Source organism: Neoarius graeffei, chromosome 11 (genome assembly GCF_027579695.1).
Source record: "Neoarius graeffei isolate fNeoGra1 chromosome 11, fNeoGra1.pri, whole genome shotgun sequence".
NCBI lineage: Eukaryota > Metazoa > Chordata > Actinopteri > Siluriformes > Ariidae > Neoarius > Neoarius graeffei.
Window position 1 is genome coordinate 15696071 of NC_083579.1, and position 25379 is coordinate 15721449.

Consider the following 25379-nt stretch of genomic DNA (forward strand, 5'->3'; position numbering starts at 1 on the left):
ATGTTTTTTTCTCACCATATCAATACAAATCTCACTTCTTGGCCTATGATTGATTAGTAGCTTGGTCTCTAAAATGCTGAATGAGTGGTTGGATTTTTTGAAGGTTGTATGAGGTTTTTGGGTGATGCATGGTGAGTGTTGAAATTTCTGAACACTGAAAACGCCAATTCTGTCAAAGTGCCACGTTAAGGCTACGGTCACACTCCAGCTCATGATGCTTTGCAATGGTTATTGATGAAAATGAGGCATTTGGTAGCAATGCTTCCCTGAGCTTCAGGAAGTATTCCCAAACCCGAGTATTCCCTGCTTAGTTGGCCAACGAAAACATCGCCAGCAAATTCCAACGCTTGCAATGTTGTTGCAAGCATTGCACCACTCACAAGGTGGAGACGCACCAAAAAACATCTTGCAAAGCTCTGAGAACATTTGCTGTGTATCGCACAATTGGTGGCTACCAGTTTTTCATCAGCAAGTATTCATCAGCAAACCCATCACAAGCTGTAACTGTGACCGTAGCCTAAGAGATCAAATAACACACTACAGAACATTACATATCTTTACAAGTAACAAGTGAAACACTAAAAGCAGAAAAACACTCAAAAGTAGCCTCAGACACTGCACATACTGTCGATCTTAGAAGAAGATTTTTTTTTCATATTTTCTTTAAAAGTCTGTTTTTGAAAACTTTGAACAGATCTTGAAATTTGAAGGCAGTTGGACTGCTGATTGTATTGACTATTTTCAGTCCTGCTGTCAGTACTTAAAACATTTTCTTGTGATTTCCATCAGTCTGCCATCCTCACATCATTTCAGTCAGACCTGTTCATGGAGATAAAGACCAGTCTCTGAATTGATTAAATATTTGCTCGACGTTCTCTCAAGGTGTACAGAGAACATTTGCGTTTTAGCGAAAATTTTTGATATCCCGACCTCTGCACTGTGATCAATAGTAATTAAGTTGTCCCTCTCGCTCACAGTAAAAGTACTGATTCACCGATAACATCGGTAGCAGATTAATCTCTCTCGCTCACTCACTCTCTCTCTCTCTCATGCTCTGACTCACACATCTGCATAGACTCTAACACACACCTGTGCGCACACACAGTTAAAGTTGCACACTGCAGGTTACCCCTCGTTGAGTACGATTGAAATGTCTCCCCTAATCCAGTCTAGAATGGGTTAGAGTAGCATTTGCATTTGCACTTTTCCCTGCAGTGTGTCATAACTTTTCCCTCTCCTAATCCTATCCACATAGTAAAAATCCACTTTAAAAACATTAGATAATCATTATCTCCCAAATAAAAGTTACGGGCCGTTTAGCTAAGCGCTTTCACCAGTAATTTCATTATTTTACAGCCTAAAGGGCAGCCCACTTTAACAACTGCGATTGAACTTGCAGATCATATTAAGGCACCGGATAATGTACATGTTAAGAGAGCCTTAATTAAGAAGTTGGACAAGATGGTGTGTGAAGTCTTGCAGAGTGTGAATGTTGCTGGAGTGGAAACGATAAGAACAGGGAGGCAATAAGAAGCAATGAGAGAGAATACTACTGTTAGCTACTTTACAGCGGGATTGATTGTTTCTCTTGATCTGCGATATTTGTGTCCGCTAAGCGTAGTTTATAATGACAGTGATGGCCTGAATTTATATTAATATTGTAAGAATGTCAACGGTTCTGCATTAGCATCAAGGGCTATAAATGCTATGCTAATGAAATTTCTGGATAAAAAATAAGAAATTGGCTGTCACTGTTTATAAAGAAGAAAAGAACGTACTTGTGGGCGGCACAGTGGTGTAGTGGTTAGCGCTGTTGCCTCACAGCAAGAAGGTTCTGGGTTCAAGCCCAGTGGCCGACGGGGGCCTTTCTGTGTGGAGTTTACATGTTCTCTCCATGTCTCCGTGGGTATGCTCTGGTTTCCCCCATAGTCCAAAGACATGCAGGTTAGGCTAATTGGTGGCTCTAAATTGACCGTGAGTGTGAATTTTTGTTTGTCTATATGTGTCAGCCCTGCGATGATCTGGTGACTTGTCCAGGGTGTACCCCGCCTCTCACCCATAGTCAGCTGGGATAGGCTCCAGCTTGCCCACAACCCTGTACAGGATAAGAGATTACAGATAATGGATGGAAGACCATACTTGTGATAAAGAATTTAAATGACCAGTGGATAATCAGGGCGGTACGGTGGTGCAGTCGTTAGCACTGTCACCTCACAGCAAGAAGGTTCTGGGTTCGAGCCCAATGGCCAACAAGGGTCTTTCTGTGTGGAGTTTACATGTTCTCCTCGTGTCTATATGGGTTTCCTCTGGATGCTCTGGTTTCTCCCACAGTCCAAAAACATGCAGGTAAGGCTAACTGGAGGTTCTAAATTGATCGTAGGTGTGAGTGTGAATTTTTGTTTGTCTATGTGTCAGCCCTGCGATGATCTGGCGACTTGTCCAGGGTGTACCCCGCCTCTTGCCCATCGTCAGCTGGGATAGGCTCCAGCTTGCCTGCAATCCTGCATGGGCAGGCAGTTACGGATAATGGATGAATGGATAATCACGAATAAATTGACGATAATTTAACTACAAATAATTTACTGAGATAAAATAATTAATAATTAAGAGTAGGCCAGTGTGTTCAGATATGTTTTAAATCTGGATTTTTTTTGTGCAGTAGTGAGACCATAGTATTTTATATGCATTACATGCAAAATAATAAGAACAAACATTCCACTCTGGATGAACTGGCAGCTTTTTCATTCATGTAAATAATTAAATAATATTGGCTGGCATTGCGTGGTACATCAGATATAAGAGTCGAAGATGAGTTCAGCATCATGCTAGCTGAATTAAATATGTCTGATATACCATGAATAAAACCCAGCCAATATTATTATTATTATTATTATTATTATTATTATTATTATTATTATATATACACATTCCTTTTGGGTGTTCAACACGTTTTTCTCTTTCAAAATTCTCTCAAAATCTTCCGTATTTAACAAAGCAAACCTGGCGGCCATGTTTGTTTACAAATTGTCACAGTTGCTCGCTAGTGTGGAAGTTTTACATCTCCGACGTGTGACATCGTGTTGTCTTGACAACCATGCAATATCATAAACCGTATTCAATGCTCATTCTCCATTGGGTAGAGTAACATAATACATGTAGGATAAACAATATGCTAACAATATTGCATGCTGTCAAACCAAATGAATGAAACCCGTTAGAAGGGAATAGAACACATGGTTTTATTCCATCAAAAAAGTGTCCTGTATGTATAATAATATTATATATTATAATCAGTGTTCCCTCTTATCTTTGTCCTTGCTGAGCAAAACCTATTTTGATTGGGCAGACCCCTCTGTCATATGAGCAGAAATTCCCCGTGAGTGTTGCTGCTCTGCCCCTGCTTGATTAGCCGTAACACGCATCAAAAGAAGGTTCCTCTTGACACATATGCCTCAGAAATCTCTTGCTTTACCTAATAGGCTGACATGACTTCAGACAGCAGAGCTGCTTAATGATTCTCCCCAAAGTAAACAAACAGTTGATTAGTGAACCACCAGCTGGCAGTCACTTCTGCATAGCACTTGAGCAGTCACTTATATATATATATATATATATATATATATATATATATATATATATATATATATATATAGGGCTGGTCTGGGCACATTCTCACTTGTAATCCATATACTGAACCATCAACATCTTTGGCAGGAATGGATGACATGTGAACTATGCTCCCCAAGATGAGTGCCAACCAGTAACCCACGCAATTTCCCTACTCGTCTGGCTGTAGCTGGCTTAAGCTGCCTTAAGCAAAAGCAGCTTTATGTCTGCATCTTCCATTTGTTCATACGGCAACGTGTCCAAGCTGCTTAGTGCACGGTTTTGCATGACGGTCAGAGACGTTCTGAACAATTAAGAAAATTTTTGACTAACCTTCATTCTTAAACCTTCAGTGTGTTCCAGTCCGTATACAAAAATAGATGCTTCCTGTCAACTCTGCAAAAAACCTTGATGGTGCAAGGTATGGAGTTGATGCCTATTGTTTCACAGCACTGTGGAAACATGTTCCTCTTACCTCCATACAACCAGCGTGTACACAGAGCATACACACTTACAAGTGTATGCCTGATGCTTTGCAAACATCCTACTGAGATTACTCCAAGGTGGTAGTGGGTATGAAGCACAGATCACTAACATGAACAGTGTGGTCTGTTTGGCCAGAATGTGTGGCTGTGAGCAACAAATGTCCAGCAGTGTCATCCATAACAGTGGCAATGATGGAAAGGCATACATCTGCTAGTTTGGCCAGTGATTCACCAACACATCTTGGCACAAAGCCTTTGTCTCTGCCCTGTTCATGAATCACATTTGGTAGTGATTTCACAAACAGATTGACGTCTGCTCTGACATTGGTGTTCCAAATTAACTGAACCACCTTCTTGTGAAATTGCCATTCCCTTGGCATAGCATATCTATTGTCTGAGTGAAAGCTGGGCCAATCCAGAGATAGAAGGTGTGCATCCAGCCAATTCCAGAACATGTGGTTTTATGCCTTCCTAAAGGCTTACATAGTCCATGACTTGAGCTTTTCTATGAACTGCCCAGTTCAGGTGTCAAAAGCCTCCTCTCATAATTGGCTTTTACTCCTAGAGGTTCCAGATGTGAGATCTGAGCTCTGTCTGGCTTGTTGTCATTTGCTGTTGGGACAGTCCACATAGCAGACAGTCTTCCAGACCATGCCTAGACCCTGGTACTGCAGGGGCTCAAGAGAAAATCTCATATCTTTCCTGAACTCAACTGTTTTAGAAAGCTCTTTGACTCACAGACCTAAAATGAGCCAGGTTCTGCCACTTTTTTTAACTTAAAAGATCTACCACATCCACAGTATAGCCAAGTAGCTTGGGTCCTGCACTTGTGTTGGGTGGAGCCCCATGTTTTCTGGTGGCTACCAGTGGAACTAAATGATACCCTAAAGACAGTATACTTAGTAGGCCCTGTTCTGCTATCAAGCTCCAATGTTTTAATTAGCCATGTACTTTCTGAATCAACACCAGATCCTCCAGCATTTTTAGTAAATCTTGCTTTGGTGACTTGATCCCACCTTGTATTGGGAAGAAACAGACTGGAATGAGCCCTGCGATGACCTGACGACTTGTCCAGGGTGCACCCCACCTCTCGCCCATAGTCAGCTGGGATAGGCTCCAGCTTCCCTGTGACCCTGTACAGGATAAGTGGTTACAGATAATGGATGGTTGGATGGATGGACAGACTGGGATGCTGTGGTGGTACCAATGTGGTCTCTACTGCAACCGTGTAACTCCTTCTGTCACTGTTGCTGTGTATGAAAGCCAGCTCTAAGGGAATAATGTAATAAACCACCTAAAGGCAATCTGTTGCATCACAAGTTTTAGATCTTAAACAGAAGATGTCAGGCCTGTGCACCAAAGACCTGTCTAGGTGCAGTGTGCATTGTGTTTTTACGAAACTTCAACAATCATCTCCTCATCTGCAAGATTTGCTGCACCTGGTGATTTACTTTCCCTGACTCCCATATCTTCAAGTGGGTTTTGTAATATCTTTGAGCCTATTGCGTATCTTGATGGCATTAATTCCTTAATGTCCAGTAGCAAGTATGCCATATGATAACACCTACACTCACCAGTGTATCATATGCTTTACAAACCAGCACATTGCGCTTTTATATTCAGGTTATATGCCAATCAGGCTTAACATTAAAACCACCTGCCTAATATTGTGTAGGTCCCCTTGAGCCACCAAAACAGCTCAGTCCTGTCGAGCCCTGGACTCCACAAGACCTGTGAAGGTGTGCTGTGGTATCTGGCACCAAGACATTAGCAGCAGATCCTTTAAATCCTGTAGGTGGTGAGTTGGGGCCTCCATGGATTAGACTTTCTTGCCCAGTACAAGCCACAGATGTTTGACTGGAGTGAGATCTGGGGAATTTGGAGGCCAAGACAATACCTTGAACTCTTTATGTCCCTCAAGCCATTCCTGAATGATTTTTGCAGGTGGCAGGGAGCATCATCCTGCTGATACCATTGCCACGAAGGGGTGTACTTGATCTGCAACAATGTTTAGGTAGGTGGTATCTGTCAAAGTAGCATCCACATGAATGCCAGGACCCAAGGTTTCCCAGCAGAACATTGAGCATCATGCTGCTTCCACCAGCTTGCCTTCTTCCCATAGTGCATCCTGATGTCATCTCTTCCCCAGGTAAGTGAAGCACAGAAATTTGTGCTATAGTAGCTCTTCTGTGGGATTGGACCAGATGGGCTACCCTTCATTCCCCATGCACATCAGTGAGCCTTGTGCCCTTGTCAAAGTTGCTCAGATCCTTACACTTGCCCATTTTTCCTTCTTCCAACACATCAACTCAAAGAACTGACTCTTCACTTGCTGCCTAATATATCCCACCCTTTGACAGGTGCAATTGTAAGGAGATAATCAGTGTTATTCACGTGGCCTGTCAATGGTTTTTCATGTTATGATTGGTGTTTACTGTATAGTTTATATTTCTGTACACATCATAGATTTACATTCAACACTTCATCTGCCGGGGCGGCACGGTGGTGTAGTGGTTAGCGCTGTCACCTCACAGCAAGAAGGTCCGGGTTCGAGCCCCGTGGCCGGCAAGGACCTTTCTGTGTGGAGTTTGCATGTTCTCCCCGTGTCTGCGTGGGTTTCCTCCGAGTGCTCCGGTTTCCCCCACAGTCCAAAGACATGCAGGTTAGGTTAACTGGTGACTCTAAATTGACCGTAGGTGTGAATGTGAGTGTGAATGGTTGTCTGTGTCTATGTGTCGGCCCTGTGATGACCTGGCGACTTGTTCAGGGTGTACCCCGCCTTTCGCCTGTAGTCAGCTGGGATAGGCTCCAGCTTGCCTGCGACCCTGTAGAACAGGATAAAGTGGCTAGAGATAATGAGATGAGATGAATGACTTCATCTGCCTACACTGCTGTCAAGGTGACTGGTCTCATGACCAGATCTAATTGATCTCAAACCCAGGGTTTCTTTGTGTCATTGGAGGCATTATGCCTGCTTCTTTATCAGGTCACAGCTTTGACATGCTTAAGAACATGTAAGAGCTCATCAATGAAATCAGTACATTGTAGAATAGCCTAGCCAGTTGTAGAGGAAGATGTCCCATGGTATGAATCAGGCACTTGTTCATCTGTATTGGATGGAGGATGGAACCTTAATTTTGCCAAGGCAGCCTTTATACCATCCTGTGGTGCATTCAGTGCTACTTCTATGCGGTGTACCATGATGTTGGCCTAGTGGTTTGTGTGTTTGCCGCTGGACCAGGAGATCATGAGTTCTACTTCCAGTTGGGTCATACCAAAAACCCTCATAAAAAATGGTTCCTTCTGCCATCTGATAAGGCACAATAAAGATGTGAGTAGGGTGTCAAACTCTCACAGTTACCAGAGTGCCAGCCCCCCACTATAACCCTATCTATGTAATAGGCTGAGGACTATAGAAACGGAGATCAGTGCCATCCAAAGGGCCTGGTTAGTACTGAAATGGGAAACTGCCTGAGAAGATCAGGTCCTGGCACAGGAAGGAGTCTGTGTAGTGCTTCTGCTTGACACACCAATTTATTCAGCCTGATATTGAGATACCAAGTGAGCCTCAAGTTCAAAGGGATACAGGTCATTTCGTCCAATAGTTAAGACATTTTGTCCAAAGCCTTTTTTTTATACATGCTATCAATTATTTTATATTTCAAGTATTTGTTTGTTCGAAAAAAGGAGGAATGCTCAATGAAATTTGACCGAGCAAAACACATTTTCGCAGCATGTAGTTTAACCACCCGCCACTCGCCAAATGTGAGTTGTGAAATCTAACGGTGAGTAAAGATCGCCCCAGACTCGCCTTTCTCGTGTGCCGAGTGAACTCTTGCATGCGTGCTGTTAATGAGGCTCACGTGCACATGATCAAGAGGCATCAGTGTGCCTATATAAAGACTGAGAAAATGCCTGTTCAATGTGAAGTATTACGCCACGTCAGAGCGCATTACTGAGCCTTATTGTCCCGTACAGATTCCCTTATTTTCCAATCTCATTTCCTGTTCTTAGTTTCTGTTTTTTTCTCAATCTTGTCGCATATATTGTCACCACATATACAGTAAAATAATTGATACTGCGCATGAAAAAGGCTTTGGACGAAATGTCTCAACTATTGGATGAAATGGTCATTGGACGAAGTGTCCTGATCCTGTTCAAAGTATAAGATGCTGCCATTGGTAGCACACTGAGGTCTTCCTTTATGCAAGGCACCAGTGTCCTTTTACCTTGTGATTTATCACCACACTGACAACCATTCAGAATTGCACTAAACTCACAGATAAATTAATTCAGTCTGGTATACACTCAGTATCTTGCAGGCACTCTACCATTACTTTCTTAATCCTGAAGATCAGCTTAGGTCAAGATACAGAAATATTCTAATAATTTCCCTTTTATCTTGTGAGTGAATGTGGGTAAGAGATCGGGTGACAGGTCTCCTACATAGTGTTTGCTTTTTTATGTTCCCATGTCAACCTGTAATTCATTCAAAACTGCGGCATGAATATTTGATCTCCCTCCCATCACTGCTCCTCTCCTTCAGCACGCTTTCACAAAATTCACTGGCCTTAAAAGATGCTCACTAGCACCGAACCATGTGCAATGTTGAGCTAGAAAAGAAACTGTGTGAGAGGAGAGAGAGAGAGAGAGAGAGAGACAGACTGTGAAAAAGAGCAGAATATGGTGCTTTGTAGGACACTGGGAAGCACTGGTGTAAGCAGCAGGAAGAATCCCCCAGACTGGCTCAGTTAACCTCCTGCCCCTTGGTGCAGTACTCCATTCCCACCACGCTCTGTCAGGACTGATTCAATTTACCCACAAACCGTCTGCTGGGATCTTCCCAAAACATAAAGAGAGAGAGAGAGAGAGAGAGAGAGAGAGAGAGAGAGAGACGCAGGCAGCATTCTGTGCTTGCATCAGTTTTCTTTTTTTCTATCTCTGACAATTAAGAACCAAGAGTTTGCAAACACTCAACATGTTGCATGTCACATGTGTTCTCAATATCCTGTTCTATGGTGTGGCATAGCTGGAGATTACAGCTTCACATTTTTATTTGACACACATCACTGCAGCAGCACTAGAAACATTCACTGGTTAAAGAAACTGCTGGGGTATTTTAGTCAATTAAATGCTCTTATTATGAGGATGATTTTTTAGTAGTTTATTGAAGCAGTGGTTTCTTTCAATCTCGCTACCTCTGTTTTTTCTTTCAAAGACGAAGCAAATCACGTTTCGCCACACTGCCATCAGCTGCATAGCATTTGTCACACAGTATTTCAACACCAGCAGAGTCTAAAAGATATATCTTTCTTGTTAGAAGCCCTTTAGATGTAATTTAGAGTTTTGGGCACTGCCCTGGGTTTCAAAATATGTGTTGTGGCATCTTTGGCTATCTAGTTAAACACAGAGCATGCATTCCTGTCAGGCTCTGGTCATACTACAGCTTGCAATGGGTTTGCGAATACATGGCGATGAAGAATTGGTAGCATCGCCACCAATCGTGTGATGCACGGTGAATGTTCTTCGAGCTCCTTTGGTGTGTCTCTGCCTTGTGAGCAGCCAAAAACGTCGTGAAAATTTTCAATGCATGCATTGAAATTTGGTGATGATGTTTTCATCGGTGAACTAAGTGGCAAATAGAGAGACAGATGGATTTGGGAATACTTCCTGAAGCTCAGAGAAGCGTTGCTACCAAACGGCTCATTTTCATCGATAACCCATCGCAAAACATTGCCAGCTGTAATGGGACCATAGCCTAAATAAATAAACAAACAAACAGGTGAGGTAAATATGGCCTGTATGCAGCTACAAACCCATTCATACAACAGTACTTCCTCAGACCCCTTCATTAACTATAACCATAATACAGTATTTTAAAGGAGATACACAGAACCTTTATTTTTAAATACATTTCTGAGTGGATAGTATCTCCATCCTTGACTCTTGTATGCTGCATAATTGGGAATAAAAAAAAATATTTTTTGAGAGTTAAAATCGACTGCAAAGTTGGCATTCGAGCTGCCCCGCTGAGCCAGTCAGCCCTGAGTGGGTGACGTCACAGCGGGAACCGGTGCTATAGACCAAAGCCAGACTCAGCAGGCGAGAGTGGTTGCAATGGCCTCTTCATTCGGATTTATTGGAGATTCTTCGGATTCCTCAGATAATAATACATCTGACTGTGATAGTCCTGAAATTGGATTGTGTGTACATGCAACTGCGATACACATAGAACCGTATCAGTTCGAACCATCGGAAAGTGAATCCGATAGTAACACATCGGCCACGGAGGCTCCCACCTTACAAAATAAAGCCAGAGAACAAAGCCGTCTAGAGAATTGGATGGAATTGAACTGACAGTCTCATGTGACTCTCATTAAAACAGGATAGGCATTATAACTTATGCCACATACATGTACATGCATGCATTTTCACTGATAAAACGTAACAGGCTAATTAAATAATCAGATGAACTGAGACAATCACATTCTGAAGCAAATTAAATAATCTTATACCGGTAATGTAAACACCCAATACAAGTTACATGTATTAATCTAAATGCAATTAAACAACGAGTGTTGTTGTTTTTTGTTATGTAACCAGATGAGAGTCGCATCTTACCCGTCTGTGTTCTTGCTTCTTGAAGGCCGAGGTTGTGGCCAATTGTTTTGAGACAATGTGACTTTCAGTTCTTCATTTATTCGCTTCTTCCACGTAAGGGTGAGATATTACTGCTGGGGTGAGATATTACTGCTGAGGCAAGCATATCCAGCGGGGGGAGCATATCCAGCAGAGAAATCTGACGACTGGTTCACTCATTCCCCATTTTCTCCATACTGAGTACTCCGTCATTACTGCTTGGCTCACGCTCCGGGAGAACTGGCACAACTGAACTTGCTTTCCTTTTCTTGTAGTTTTCTTTTCCTTTAATTGTTGGTACTGCACCCTCTTTCAATACGGGCTTATAGCTAACACTCCTCAACAGATGAGAGGTTTCGTATGAGTAGTCAGTAAAATGTGCAGAGCAGAGGAGAGACCACTTCGTAGGCGCCCAATTCATGAATTTCTCGCAAAACATGTCCAAATCTTTGCAATTTGAACATTCTTGGATCATAAATGCAACATAAATCCACCTTCTGTCATGTTGCTGCACCCACCAGCAACACATCTACATGGCATGGCGATAAATTAGCTCAAAATGGAGGATCGAAGTTGCAGTCAGCTCTGTGTTTTAGTATAGTGAAAATGGCCACGAGACCGATAGCCTTCCTGCTGTGACGTCACAGATGTCAAGGTCATTTACTCAGACCGCTACCTATATGAATCATCCATCCATCCATTATCTGTAGCCGCTTATCCTGTTCTACAGGGTCTCAGGCAAGCTGGAGCCTATCTTAGCTGACTATGGGCGAGAGGTGGGGTACACCCTGGACAAGTCACCAGGTCATAACGGGGCCCTATATGAATCACTTTAATTGTAAAAATTACTATATTAGATTTATTGATAACACTTAAAACTATTCCTATGCCATTTTTGAGGTCTCAAGGCATTTATAAACAAAAAGTGAGGCCATGGTTCTGCATATCTCCTTTAAGCATGAACACACCCTTATGAAAAGACACAACTTTAGATCCCTCTACTCTGAGCAGCTGTCCGTAAATGACATGCAAGTTGGCTGCTTGTGAACAAACCCAGCAGATACTGCACATCCGAATCATTCTCTGATTCCTCAAAGCTTTGAAATGTAGCTACAAAAACAATTAATGCCACAGTACATCCTCACACCTCTTCATTTAACGTAAAATATAAGCGTCAATCAGATCTGAAGCAAGGACACACACCTACATGACACTTTGAAACGGTGGTGCTAACCTTCCCCTCTCTCTCTGCAACTATTCCAAAATGACAAAGCGGCGGGATAGTTTGTGAACAAACACAGCAGATGCATCATGTACATCAGTAAATGTCCATGGTATCGCACACCGCTTGCTAGCTGAGGGTAGCTAGATTAAAATTCAGCAAGCTCGACTCTTACGCATGCACATTTCAATGACGGGACCCAGTCAGTCGGTCAGTGAAAAAGGCTCTTCTAGGTTGATTTGCTAAAAATTAGGTCAGTTTTCACAATCATGTAATTTTCGCAAATTGTTACACACTTGGAATTGTTAACAATTATACATTTTAACAGATATATTACCCTTCAATCTGTCAATCCATTGTCCACTTATCCATCTGACTTCAGGTGAGAGGTAGGGTTCACTCTGGGCAGGTCACCAATCTCTCACAGGGCTACACAGAGATGAACAACCAACACACTCACACCTCTGAGGGATTTAGAAGAACCAGTTGACTGAATCCACATGACATTGTACCATACAGTCTCACTATTCCAAGTACATGGCTAAATTCTCGGCTCAAACTTGCTTACAGCAGCACAGTGGTGTAGTGGTTAGCACTGTCGCGTCAGAGCAAGAAGGTTCTGGGTTTGAGCCCCGTGGCCGACAGGGGCCTTTCTGTGTGGAGTTTGCATGTTCTCCCCATGTCTGCATGGGTTTCCTCTGGGTGCTCTGGTTTCCTCCACAGTCCAAAGACATGCAGGTTAGGCTAATTGGTGGCTCTGAATTGGCCGTAGGTGTGTGTGAATGGTTGTTTGTCTCTGTGTCATCCCTGCAATGATCTGGTGACTTGTCCCCACCTCTTGCCCATAGTCATCTGGGATAGGATCCAGCTTGCCCATGACCCCCTGCACACATGCTTTTGCTAGACTCACTATAGACCCCTTGCATGTTATGTCACACATGAATTTCTATTGAGGGATAAACAGACACCTGTAAGCAAGGCTTAATCTGTCTTAAATATGGTTCATTTTTGCACTGTTTTTGGTTGTTCCAATCATTCAAACAGAGAAAAAGATAAAAGGTATTACTGTCTCCCTGGAACTTTGTCTTGAATTTCTGACTGTGGCTTAGGAACTTGACTTGGGCATTTCTTGAGAAAGGAAATATCTCTGATCCAGGAGTAGGAGACTTTTTTCACAGCAGTAGCAAGAACCCCATACGCCTTTTTACAGTGGTGCTTGAAAGTTTGTGAACCCTTTAGAATTTTCTATATTTCTGCATAAATATAACCTAAAACATCAGATTTTCACACAAGTCCTAAAAGTAGATAAAGAGAACCCAGTTAAACAAATGAGACAAAAACATTATACTTGGTCATTTATTTATTGAGGAAAATGATCCAATATTACATATCTGTGAGTGGCAAAAGTATGTGAACCTCTAGGATTAGCAGTTAATTTGAAGGTGAAATTAGAGTCAGGTGTTTTCAATCAATGGGATGATAATCAGGTGTGAGTGGGCACCCTGTTTTATTTAAAGAATAGGGATCTATCAAAGTCTGATCTTCACAACACATTTGTGGAAGTGTATCATGGCATGAACAAAGGAGATTTCTGAGGACCTCAGAAAAAGCGTTGTTGGAAAAGGTTACAAAACCATCTCTAAAGAGTTTGGACTCCACCAATCCACAGTCAGACAGATTGTGTACAAATGGGGGAAATTCAAGACCATTGTTACCCTCCCCAGGAGTGGTCGACTAACAAAGATCACTCCAAGAGTAAGGCATGTAATAGTCGGTGAGTTCACAAAGGACCCCAGGGTAACTTCTAAGCAACTGAAGGCCTCTCTCACATTGGCTAATGTTAACGTTCTTGAGTCCACCATCAGGAGAACACTGAACAACAATGGTGTGCATGGCAGGGTTGCAAGGTGAAAGCCACTGCTCTCCATAAAGAACATTGCTGCTCGTCTGCAGTCTGCTAAAGATCACGTGGATAAGCCAGAAGGCTATTGGAAAATATTTTGTGGATGGATGAGACCAAAATAGAACTTTTTGGTTTAAATGAGAAGCATTATGTTTGGAGAAAGGAAAACACTGCATTCCAGCATTACCAACCTCCCAACATCCCAGAGTTGAAGCTGTTCTGTATGGAGGAATGGGCTGAAATTCCTCCAAGCCGGTGTGCAGGACTGATCAACAGTTACCAGAAACGTTTAGTTGCAGTTATTGCTACACAAGGGGGTCACACCAGATACTGAAAGCAAAGGTTCACATACTTTTGACACTCACAGATATTTAAGATATGTAATATTGGATAATTTTCCTCAATAAATACATGACCAAGTGTAATATTTTTGTCTTATTTGTTTAACTGGGTTCTCTTTATTTACTTTTAGAACTTGTGTGAAAATCTGATGATGTTTTAGGTCATATTTATGCAGAAATATAGAAAATTCTAAAGGGTTCACAAACGTTCAAGCAACACTCTATCTGTAATGGTCAGTGAATCCCTTTGTTTCACTGCAGCTTCGAGCCCACAACAATGATGCGATTTGAGAACAGCTCTCTCCAAGGCCTGCCATACAGCCACAGTGTGCGGTCACGAGCTTGCCATTTTCTTTATTGATAATCCGCAGAGTTAAAGGTTTTTCAGTCATTCTTTGCAAGTGGTTAACCTGGAATAGAATATAAGTTGTATTCAGCCACATGACTTTCGCCTGCGAGTTTACTTCCAGTGAATAAAGTGGTGATTGGACAAACCGATTTGGCTGCTGGCATGTAAAGAGCTAGTTTCACAGTTTAGAGGCCAATGCACGGTCAAAATACCTCCAAGAAGTTGCTCTTTGCAATGGGGTAGATCCTTACCTGTTATCAAAGAAGGATTTTCCCTATGAGTTGGAAAATTATCCATCCATTGAGTTCCCTGACATCTCAAACGTGCTGGTGCTGCAGACATCGTTCTACACAGACAAACAGATGAAAACCTGGAAGCGCACAGAGGCGAACAACTTTTAATATGTGGCTGGGTTAAAGATCTGGGGATCAGGACACTACAAGATAAATCCTGGACTATCTTTGCCTGGGTAAGTAGGCATTTTTGGGCTTTTTGTACACATCTTTCCAATGATTACGCTAGGCCACAAATCTACATTGTCACTCCAATCCATATATCCATTACCGCTTATCCTGTACAGAGTCGCAGGCAAGCTGGAGCCTATCCCAGCTGATGATGGGCGAGAGGCGGGGTACACCCTGGACAAATCGCCAGGTCATCGCAAGGCTGACACTGAGAGACAAACAACCATTCACCCTCACATCTACGGTCAATTTAGAGCCACCAATTAACCTAACCTACATGTCTTTGGACTGTGGGGGAAACCAGAGCACCCGGAGGAAACCCACACAGATATGGGGAGAACATGCAAACTCCACACAGAAAGGCCCTCGCCGGCCGCTGGGCTCGAACCCAGGACCTTCTTGCTGTGAGGCGACAGTGCTAACCACTACACCACCATGCCGCCCTGTCATTCCAATCATTTCGAGGAATTTTGTACGGATCATAACCGCAAATAAACTCTAATTTCAGTGTATATCTATTCTTTGCTTCTTTCTGACTTAAATTATCCAAGTAATCCGTTAGTAGAGCTTTCTAAGCCATGGTTTTCTTCAAACTACAGACATCTGACATCTTCAATATCGCTTGTCTTCAGTATGTATACAAAGTTTGCTTGCCCCCCAGGACAAGGGTAGCAGCGGTTAATAACGTAAGTGTAATGTCAATGCAAGTGGTCTATTCTAACTCTCTGTGTTCATTTACACACATCCTGTGTGTTCAGAAGGCAAAAGCGGATTGCTCTGCGTCTCTTTTTTTTAACACAGGATCCTTAGTAAATGGTATTTTTCTCAGCGTGATTCACGAACACAATATTGGAGGCAGCTACTGTATCATGCTGACTATCACTGTGAAGAATAAAAAAAAGAAAAAGTAAAACGTGACGATTCAGCAGTGAGGCTCCGAAGTGCTCCGAGTCCAGAGAGACCTCATTTAGCAAGAATCAGTGTTTTTGAGGAATGGAGTCTACTTGGGTTAAAATGTAGGTGAGGGGATTTGAGTGTGTGTTTTTGTGTGTGTGAGAGAGAGAGGGAGAAAGACCAAAGCTGGACCCTGCATCACAATGATGTATTTAATTGAAAATCTTAGCCTGGTTAGTGCTTAATAGTTTGTGAAAGTGCAGCACAAACAAGGATTAGACGAAACAGAGTGTAAACATGTAAACAGCAGCAACGCTTTTCCTAAAATCATCAATCCGTTTTGTGAGTCATGAATATTAGCATAAAAAACTCATTTTGTTCAGTCTATTGTATACATGCTGATATTGGGAATTTAAACCCACCTGTATGAATAGATAAACATCAATTAAATGCTATTTAAACATTCTTTGACGGTGAAATGATTCTGTCGTCAAAGCTTTTACATTCCCATTAGCTCCTTTGAAATTCTACAGTGTCTCTGAGCACAAACACATCGAACAGTTCTGCATCATGGACATATTATGACACTGTAATTGACTGATACTGATGTGGTCCTTTGATAAAATACTCCACTGATATCATAGTTCTGATTTTTTCATGCACAGCTCCTTTGAGCACGAATCACTGATCACTCACTCTTTCTCTTTAGCGCCTGAAGGAGCCTTTCCCCCAGAGGTCGTGACCCTTAACAGTACCTCTGTGCGGGTTCTCTGGGCAGCTCCTCTGGTTCCTAACGGAGCCATCACGCACTACTCCATTTATCTGGATGGCCAGCTGTACATTTCCACTGACAACACATCTGGATCGGTGGAGCTGGGAGGCCTCCAGCCGTTCACTGTGTATGATGTTCAGGTCAGTATTATTCTTGTAATCCAAAATCATAAAGCCACTCAGATGAGTGGTGAAACGTCCATACACAGCGATCAAGCCATCGCTGACGTCTCGTGTTGTGTTTCTCGGGCGTGGCGTGGGTGTTTAGGTGGAGGTATGCACAGTGTATGCATGTGTGAAGGGCAACAGCACAAAGTTAACAACCGTGGAGGACACGCCAGCTGACATCGCAGCACCGAAAATCCGAGTGCTCAGCTCCAGGTGAGCTGCACGTACTTCACTTCTTATTCTCCTTAAAATAACATTTATCCAAAAAAAAAAAAAGAACATTGTGATTTCTTTGGAATTATGCCATACTCCGTATTCTCCCCTGTGATGATCTGTAATGGTCTTGTTGTGAGGTGTGGGCTACGTGTACAATGGATATCAAGTGTACACACCCTGTTAAAATGAGAGGATTTTCTGATGTAAAAAAAATGAGACCACGATAAATCATTTCAAAACTTTTCCCACCTTTAATGTGACCTATAACCTGTACAATTCAATTCAAAAACAAACAAATCTGTTAGGGGGAAAAACATGAAAAAGAAAAACATACAATAATCTGGTTGCATAAGTGTTCTCACCCTTAAACTAATACTTTGTTGAAGCACCTTTTGATTTAATTACAGCATTCAGTCTTTTTGGCTCAGAGTCTATCAGCCTGCCACATCTAGACTTGGGAATATTTGCCCACTCTTCCTTGCAAAAGCGCTACAAATCTGTCAGATTGTGAGGGCATCTCTTGTGCACAGCCCTCTTCAGGTCACCCACAGATTTTCAGTTGGATTTAGGTCTGGGCTCTGGCTGGGCCATTCCAAAACTTTTTTGGGGTCATTGTCATGCTGAAAGATGAAATTCCTCTTCATCTTCAGCTTTCTAGCAGACATCTGAAGGTTTTGGGCCAAAATTAACTGGTATTTAGAACTGTTCATAATTCCCTCCACCTTAACTAAAGCCCCTGTTCCAGCTGAAGAATAACAACCCCAAAACATGATTCTGCCACCACCATGCTTCATCGTGGGTATGGGGTTCTTTTGGTTTTTGCACCAAACATACCTTTTGGAATTGTGGCCAAAAAGTTCAACATTGGTTTCATCAGACCATAACACATTTTCCCACATGCTTTTGGGAGAGTTTGTGTATTTTTTTTTTTCGCAAAATTTAGCCAGGCCTGGATGTTTTTCTTTGACCCGACCTCATAGTCCAGACATATGGAGAATGCGGGAGATTGTTGTCACATGTAGTACACAACTAGTACTTGCCAGAAATTCCTGCAGCTCCTTCAGTGTTGCTGTCGGCCTCTCGGCAGCCTCCCTGACCAGTTTTCGTCTTGTCTTTTCATCAATTTTGGAGGGACGTCCAGTTCTCAGTAATGTCACTGTTGTCCCATATTTTCTCCACTTCTTGATGACTGTCTTCACTGTGCTCCATGGGATATCTAATGCCGTGGAAATGTTTTTGTACCCTTCTCCTGACTGATACCTTTCAACAGTGAGATCCCTTTGATGCTTTGTAAGCTCTCTGCGAACCCTGGCTTTTTCTGGAGGATGTAACTGAGTAAATGTCTGAACTTTATTTGGGGTTAATTAGAGTCATTTTAATTGATGGCAGGTGTGAACCCAAAAAGACTGAATGCTGTAATTAAATCAAAAGGAGCTTTAACATAGCACCTTTAAGGGTGTGCACACTTATGCAACCAGCTTATTGTACTTTTTTTTATGTTTTTCTCCCTAACAGATTTGATTCTTTTTCACTTGAATTGTACAGGTTATAGGTCACATTAAAGGTGTGAAAAGTTTTGAAATTCTTTATCGTGGTCTCAGTTTTTTACATCAGAAAATCCTCTCATTTTAACGGGGTGTGTACACTTTTTATATCCACTGTACATTCAGCACAGGATCTGGAGCGCTGTCATTACCCATAATCCCCACCAAGAACTCCTTCCCCTGCTGTATCACACTGCAGTTTTGTTGTACTTCCTCTCCCTGTAGAATACCTGATTTGGCCTGACATTGCTGGCTGAGGCTTACACATGCCCCAAACAGTTCATTTATTTGCCATGCTAGATTTGCTCGAGTGGAATTGAATCAATAGCTAATTCATTAATTCTGTTTCTGGTGGGACGCTGGGGGCCCGAGTGACGGCATCAACACCTCGGCTTAAGATTTGATTGAAATATGACAAGTGCCACAGCTGATGGCTTATTCGCTCCTGCTGGTGAATATGGATTTCAGCTATTTGTTTCTCTGTGAGGGATTAACGGTCAGACAGCAGTAACACCTTTTGTGATATCACGGTAATTCTGTTTTAATGCCCCCAACCCCGTTTCTTCACCAATAATGAACTGCAGCTGTTTTTTTTTTTTTCCTTTGTCTCAGATTTTTTTGCGTGTGTGGCCTATTGTTAAACCACTTGATACTTTCCAACCAAATGTTTGGCTCATTAGTGTTGAAAGGAAGGGAACCTTTCACTTTTCATAAATTCATAAACACGTCCTAGGGTCTGTCTGTCGGGATTAATTCACTGGTGCGGTAGGGGATTTGCGTCATGACATTCCAAGAGATTTATGCAACACAAAAGACCAGCGTTAGACAAAGGTGAGGAATAAAACGGGTGAAAATGTCCACAGTTTCCATCCTGTGAGGAAAATGAATGCTTTTTTTTTTTGGAATTGTTTTATTATTTTTATTATAAGTCCTTTCAAGCAAGGGATTGTGCATCTTTTAAAATGGTATTGCACGATAAAATGTAAGAAGCATGTGCTAATTTATGATTTTATAACGCCGTATCTGTATTTCTTAATGAGGTATAAAGGTTCTGTACTTTTTTTTTCTTGTTGTTTACTGGCTTTTGACCTCTGTAGGATTTCAGCGTACAATAATTGGGTCATTGGACCAACATGTTAAACACAAAGACAGTCTTCTCCTTATTCCAGCTGTGCATTTTTACGCTTGCAAGACAGGACAGAAAAAAAAAAAAACGCTTAATCAGTAAGAAAAATCTGTTCATTTTCTAGGAACCCAAAACAGTCAAATAGTGAGTAGTTGTTTTATGTGTAATGCAAGTTGATCTCGTTTGTTTTCTGCGATATTAGCATTTTTATGAATTCATTAAAGAAAACAGGATAGCCACGCCCGGCTGTGACTTCAGGTTTTGAATCTGAGCTGCGCTGACCAGGAAACTCTCCCTCTGTCGAGAAGCAGTTCTACTCGTCTTATGAATGGAGTGAAAAATCAATATCAGAAGTGCATCAAAAAAAGAAAGGCTGCTCACCCACTATAACTCACTGTACAGTTCAGACTTTGCAGTAAGTTGGAAAGCCGTGTTACCTAATCTTATCTACAAAGTGCCAGTGTGAGCTGTGGTATCTGCTGCATTTGGCAGGCTGTTGAATTGGCTTTGTAGACTAGCTTCTGGTCTTCACTCCATCCAACTGCACTTTTCTCCACTTACATTGATAGTTACCATCATTGGATTGAACTAGAAAAGCACTCGGAGAGCGCAGACCTCCGCCAAGAATCCTTTAAAAAAAATCCGGGATCCAGAAGGTGATCCGGATCACCGCCAAAATTTAATGGATTGTTACTTGTGCTCAGTCACACCTCTGGAACAAATTTCAGAGCAATCCGTTCATAACTTTTTCCGTAATGTTGCTAACAGACAAACCAACAAACAAACAAACAAACCAACGCTACCGAAAACATAACCTCCTTGGCGGAGGTAATTATAGAGTTATAGCTAGAAGTGCAGTTCTTCCCTGATGACTTAACAGCAGGATGTCTGACCGTTCATCTTCAAGCTTTCTTTAAAATGCGATAGCATATAATCGTGAGCCAATAAAAGGAAAACGAAATGTTCAGCTTTCCAGCTATCGGCTATCCAAGATCTGCAGAAGATCCGAAGGAAAGTGTAAACAGAGAGAGGGGAAATATATCCCAGTGAAGATGAGTTCAAGGTGCTTTGGTGTGGAGGTTACAGCAAATAAGAACACAGTCTAGCATGGAAGTTGTTAAACCTGATCAGCTGATGAAGAGCCGGGGCTCTTGGGTATCGTCTGCATGTTCCCCTTTTTTGCATTTTTTACACGGAGTTTTGCTCATCCATGAAAGGGTGTGTATATTTATAGAAACTCCTGACCACTCATGTGCAGGAACCCCCAGTGGTAGAAAAGCACAATTGCATGTAAACTTTATTATGAGAATTTCTCATCCCACTTGTTATCAATCTTATCAGCTGATTTCAGAGCTCACAAAGTGGATATAGATGAAACGCAGAGTAAAACAAAATCACAGTGAGTGGCTCCTCAGTCGAATTTGTTTGAAATAAGTCCATCTGTGTTGGAAGGGTTGAGCCACAGGTACATTTCAAAAAGAAATCTGAGACGTGCCTGGAAACTGGCAGCCATTTATGAGCTGAAAAATGAAACAGCAGCAGAAAAGACAACAATAATAAGAGATTTTCATGCCATTGCTTACATTTTTCTGAATGTAATTGGAGCAAGAGATTGCACACATATAGCTATAAAATAAACTATATAATTTTTTTAACCTTGGTGAAGTTCATAGTTCGTGTTCTTTGACCTTTGGACAAGATCCATGTTTTCAGCAAAACAAGCACTAGAGCGTCGGCTACAATTAGCGCAATCTTTTGGCCGTTGCAAAAGTAGAAAAGACTTTCAATACATAAACTGTGCATGAATAATTACTCAAACTTCCACTGGAAAAAAATGAGTCGATTCCCGATTACTTAGCCTATCAGATCACGTGACACTGTTCCACAATTATTGACACCTTTGTCCACAGTTATCGACACCATTCCACAATTATCGACATCCAGATAATTATTTATAAAAATAAATAATCGGTATGTGGTATTAAGTTAACAAAACATAGTTTTTATTGAAAATTTGCTTTACATAGAATTATATTTAGTACAAAATATATTTTATATAAATATATCGATGTCGGTGCTTAAATAAATGAGGAAGTAAGTCTAATGTTTGTAAATAAATGAACTGATAATGTTTAGCCAGTGTCCGAAAAATTTTTTGTTCCACTTTCTACCCATTTTCTAAGTATTTTCATAGATCACATTTTGTTAATCATTCGTTGTTGTTTGTATTAATTTCTAGTTTTGTCATTGAGATGAGATTAGATGATTTTTTTTAGAGTTTAAATTTGCATTTAAAAATATAAAATGTCTACTGATATTGTAATATGTGGTAGATATTTACAATAAACTGCAAAAAAATTCTGAATAGAATAGAAAAATCTGAATATTTCAAGTATGTAATTTTTTATATGTGAGGAATTTAAGGCCCTGTCCACACGGCAACGGATTCAGGTGACTCCGATACAATTGCTTATCGTTTAGGCCTGGCGTCCACACGGCACCGGCGTTTTGGGTGCCCAAAACGCAATCTTTTTGAGAACGGGTTCCAGAGTGGAAAGATCTGGCAACGTTGCCGTTGTGAAGTCGTCTGGATGAGTAGAACGGATTTGTTTACGATGACGTCACAACCACATGACTGTGAGTGCTTCACGCCGGGTAGAAGTGTAACGAACTCGATGCGAGTTGTCAACAAATCCTATAACTTGGTTCATGAAACGCGCTTACAAAATATTTTCACTGTGAATATTTATTGTGTAATGGTGCAAAGTGAGAGAGAGAGAGAGAGAGAGAGAGAGAGAAAATAGCCCTTAGGGCAGAGTCAATCCCGCCAGCAAAAATAAGGAAAAAAAAAGGAGCGATCTCACCTCTTCAGATGTGGGTTTAAGTCCTACAATACATTCCTCAAAAAGGGCGTAGAAGAGCAAATTAATCCATCAACGTGTATCATTCAATTTATTCTGGACCATTAAAGATGCCGCCTTCCGCGTAGAATCATACGTCATCCTCGTCGCCATATTGGATAGGTCAAAGCGGAGAATAAAGATTCATGTGCTGCGTTTAACTGTACCAACAGGTTTACCGTCCAAACGAGATCATATGGGATTACCTTTCACAGGTGAGAAACAACAAATTAATCCATCAACGTGTAGCATTCAATTTATTCCGGACCATTAAAGACGCCGCCTTCCGCGTAGAATCATGTCATCCTCGCCGCCATTTTGGAGAGGTCAAAGCGGAGAATAAAGATTAGCTGCGTTTAACTGTACCAACAGGTTTGCTGTCCAAACGAGATCACATGGGATTACCTTTCACAGGTGAGACTGGAAAAATACTTTTCATTGTATTTGGTCATTATAATGGAATTTTACAAACAGATTTTCCTGACTTTGTGGCTAATATGAAGTCTTGCGCATAATAGTTTATGCGCATGCGTCCTTACTTCTTCTATTGTTCTGGTGTCTCCGAAGGGACCGTCTTACAGTGCCCCTAGAGGTGTGGCATGTGTATTGCATCGTTTTCAGCAAGCATTGCGTTGCCATATGGACCTGATATTTTACTGATTGTTGCCCATTTGGACGCGATATATTTTTAAATAACATCTCGTTGCCGTTGTCATGTGGATGTAGCCTTAATTCTGGTCTAATTCTATTTATCGCAGTCAGATTCCAAAAACTCTATAAACATTCCATTCTGTTAGGAACCAGAAAATATATATATAAATCACAGCATTTTTATTTTTTTTTAAAGTACTTCATCTACTTCAACAATGTTACACAAAGATCGATCCATAACAGTTGTAAATGTCACTTAATTCCACAGGGTGTCGATAATGGTGGACACCGATGAAAGTGATCACTATTATCGACACCTCACACACGTGACTTCTCAAGCACGTGTTTAGATCCAAAATGGCGACTGTCAAAGAAAGAATAAGAAACAAACTAGGTTTTGACAAGGATATCATGAAATATCGGTGAATTTGATCAGTAAAAACATGTCTATGATCTTTCCACCATGATTACCTGCGATGATAACATCCGGGTTTTCCTCAAGTTGCTGACCGTGCTAAAAAAATTCCATCTCAGGTAACAAGTTGTGTCATCAGACGACAAGATCAAATGGTGAGGCGGGTCTTCCGGTTGTTTAATTTACCAATAATAACAGTTGTAACTGAAATTCGCCTTTGTAAAATTGTTTTTTATTGGTAAATCTGAAAAGGTGTCGATAATTATGAACTGTCTGTAATTGTAGCCGCCGCTCTAGTATGTACAGGCTTTTTATAGGAAAGGTGTTTACCATATGTGGCAAATTGGGGATGTTTCTTTATGGAAATGAGTTTGTTTGGGCAGAAGCAGGGTAATTTAGGGTGTGTGGTAAACGCCGGGTTGTGTTTGTGTCCTGGTATCAGTTTCAAGTGGTTCTGAGCGCTGAGCTTTATTTGTAACAAGATATAATCACTGAATTGGAAAATAAAGCATCATTATTTGAAAGTTTTATATGAAATGGTGTGGAAATAAGGGGCTACAAGAGAAAGGCTGTGGTTGGACATTTGCACAGTCAACCAGATGTGCTCACTAAACAGCCAGATTTAGTGACTTTACTCTCGAGCAATTGCTAGAAATCTGGTTTGTGAGACTGTCTATTATTATTATTATTATTATTATTATTATGGATAGTGAATAAACTAGGGAAGTCTAGCATGGGCAAGCAAGTGGAGAGGCTCCATTTGTCTACAATATTGCAGGTTTCATTGTTTTTCTGGTACAAGCCATCAGCTACAGTGGATACAAAAAGTGTACACACCCCGTTAAAATGAGAGGTTTTTCTGATGTAAAAAAATGAGACCATGATAAATAATTTTAAAACTTTTCCCACCTTTAATGTGACCTATAACCTGTACAATTCAACTGAAAAACAAACAAATCTGTTGGGGGGGGGAACATCTCATCTCATTATCTCTAGCCGCTTTATCCTTCTACAGGGTTGCAGGCAAGCTGGAGCCTATCCCAGCTGACTACGGGCGAAAGCCAGGGTACACCCTGGGCAAGTCGCCAGGTCATCACAAGGCTGACACATAGACACAGACAACCATTCACACCTCCGGTCAATTTAGAGTCACCAGTTAACCTAACCTGCATGTCTTTGGACTGTGGGGGAAACCGAAGCACCCGGAGGAAACCCACGCGGACACGGGGAGAACATGCAAACTCCACACAGAAAGGCCCTCGCCGGCCACGGGGCTCGAACCCGGACCTTCTTGCTGTGAGGTGACAGCGCTAACCACTACACTACCGTGTCTCCCGGGGGGAAAAATAAAAAATGTACAGTAAGCTGGTTGCATAAGTGTGCTTATTCGAGAGGAATCAGCTGAGGTGGCTCAGGCATCTTTTTCAGATGCCTCCTGGACGCCTCCCTGGGGAGGTGTTCCAGGCATGTCCCCCCGGGAGGAGGCCCCGGGGAAGACCCAGGACACGCTGAAGGGACTATGTCTCTCGGCTGGCCTGGGAACGCCTTGGTGTTCTTCCCGAGGAGCTAGCCGAGGTGTCTGGGGAAAGGGAAGTTTGGGCTTCCATGCTTAGACTGCTGCCTCCGCGACCCGGTCCCGGATAAAGCGGAAGAAGACGAGACAAGGCATAAGTGTGCACACCCTT

The 25379-nt window shown here is 41.8% G+C and overlaps 1 protein-coding gene across 1 annotated transcript in view; it reads left to right on the top strand.

Moving 5' to 3' along the window:
- ush2a (Usher syndrome 2A (autosomal recessive, mild)) overlaps nt 1–25379 on the top strand; it is a 500620-nt gene that overhangs the window by 337788 nt on the left and 137453 nt on the right. The window contains exons 45-46 of the mRNA XM_060934842.1: nt 16613–16815; nt 16943–17055. Coding sequence (XP_060790825.1) covers nt 16613–16815; nt 16943–17055 — 316 coding nt within the window. The remainder of the gene's footprint in view (nt 1–16612; nt 16816–16942; nt 17056–25379) is intronic.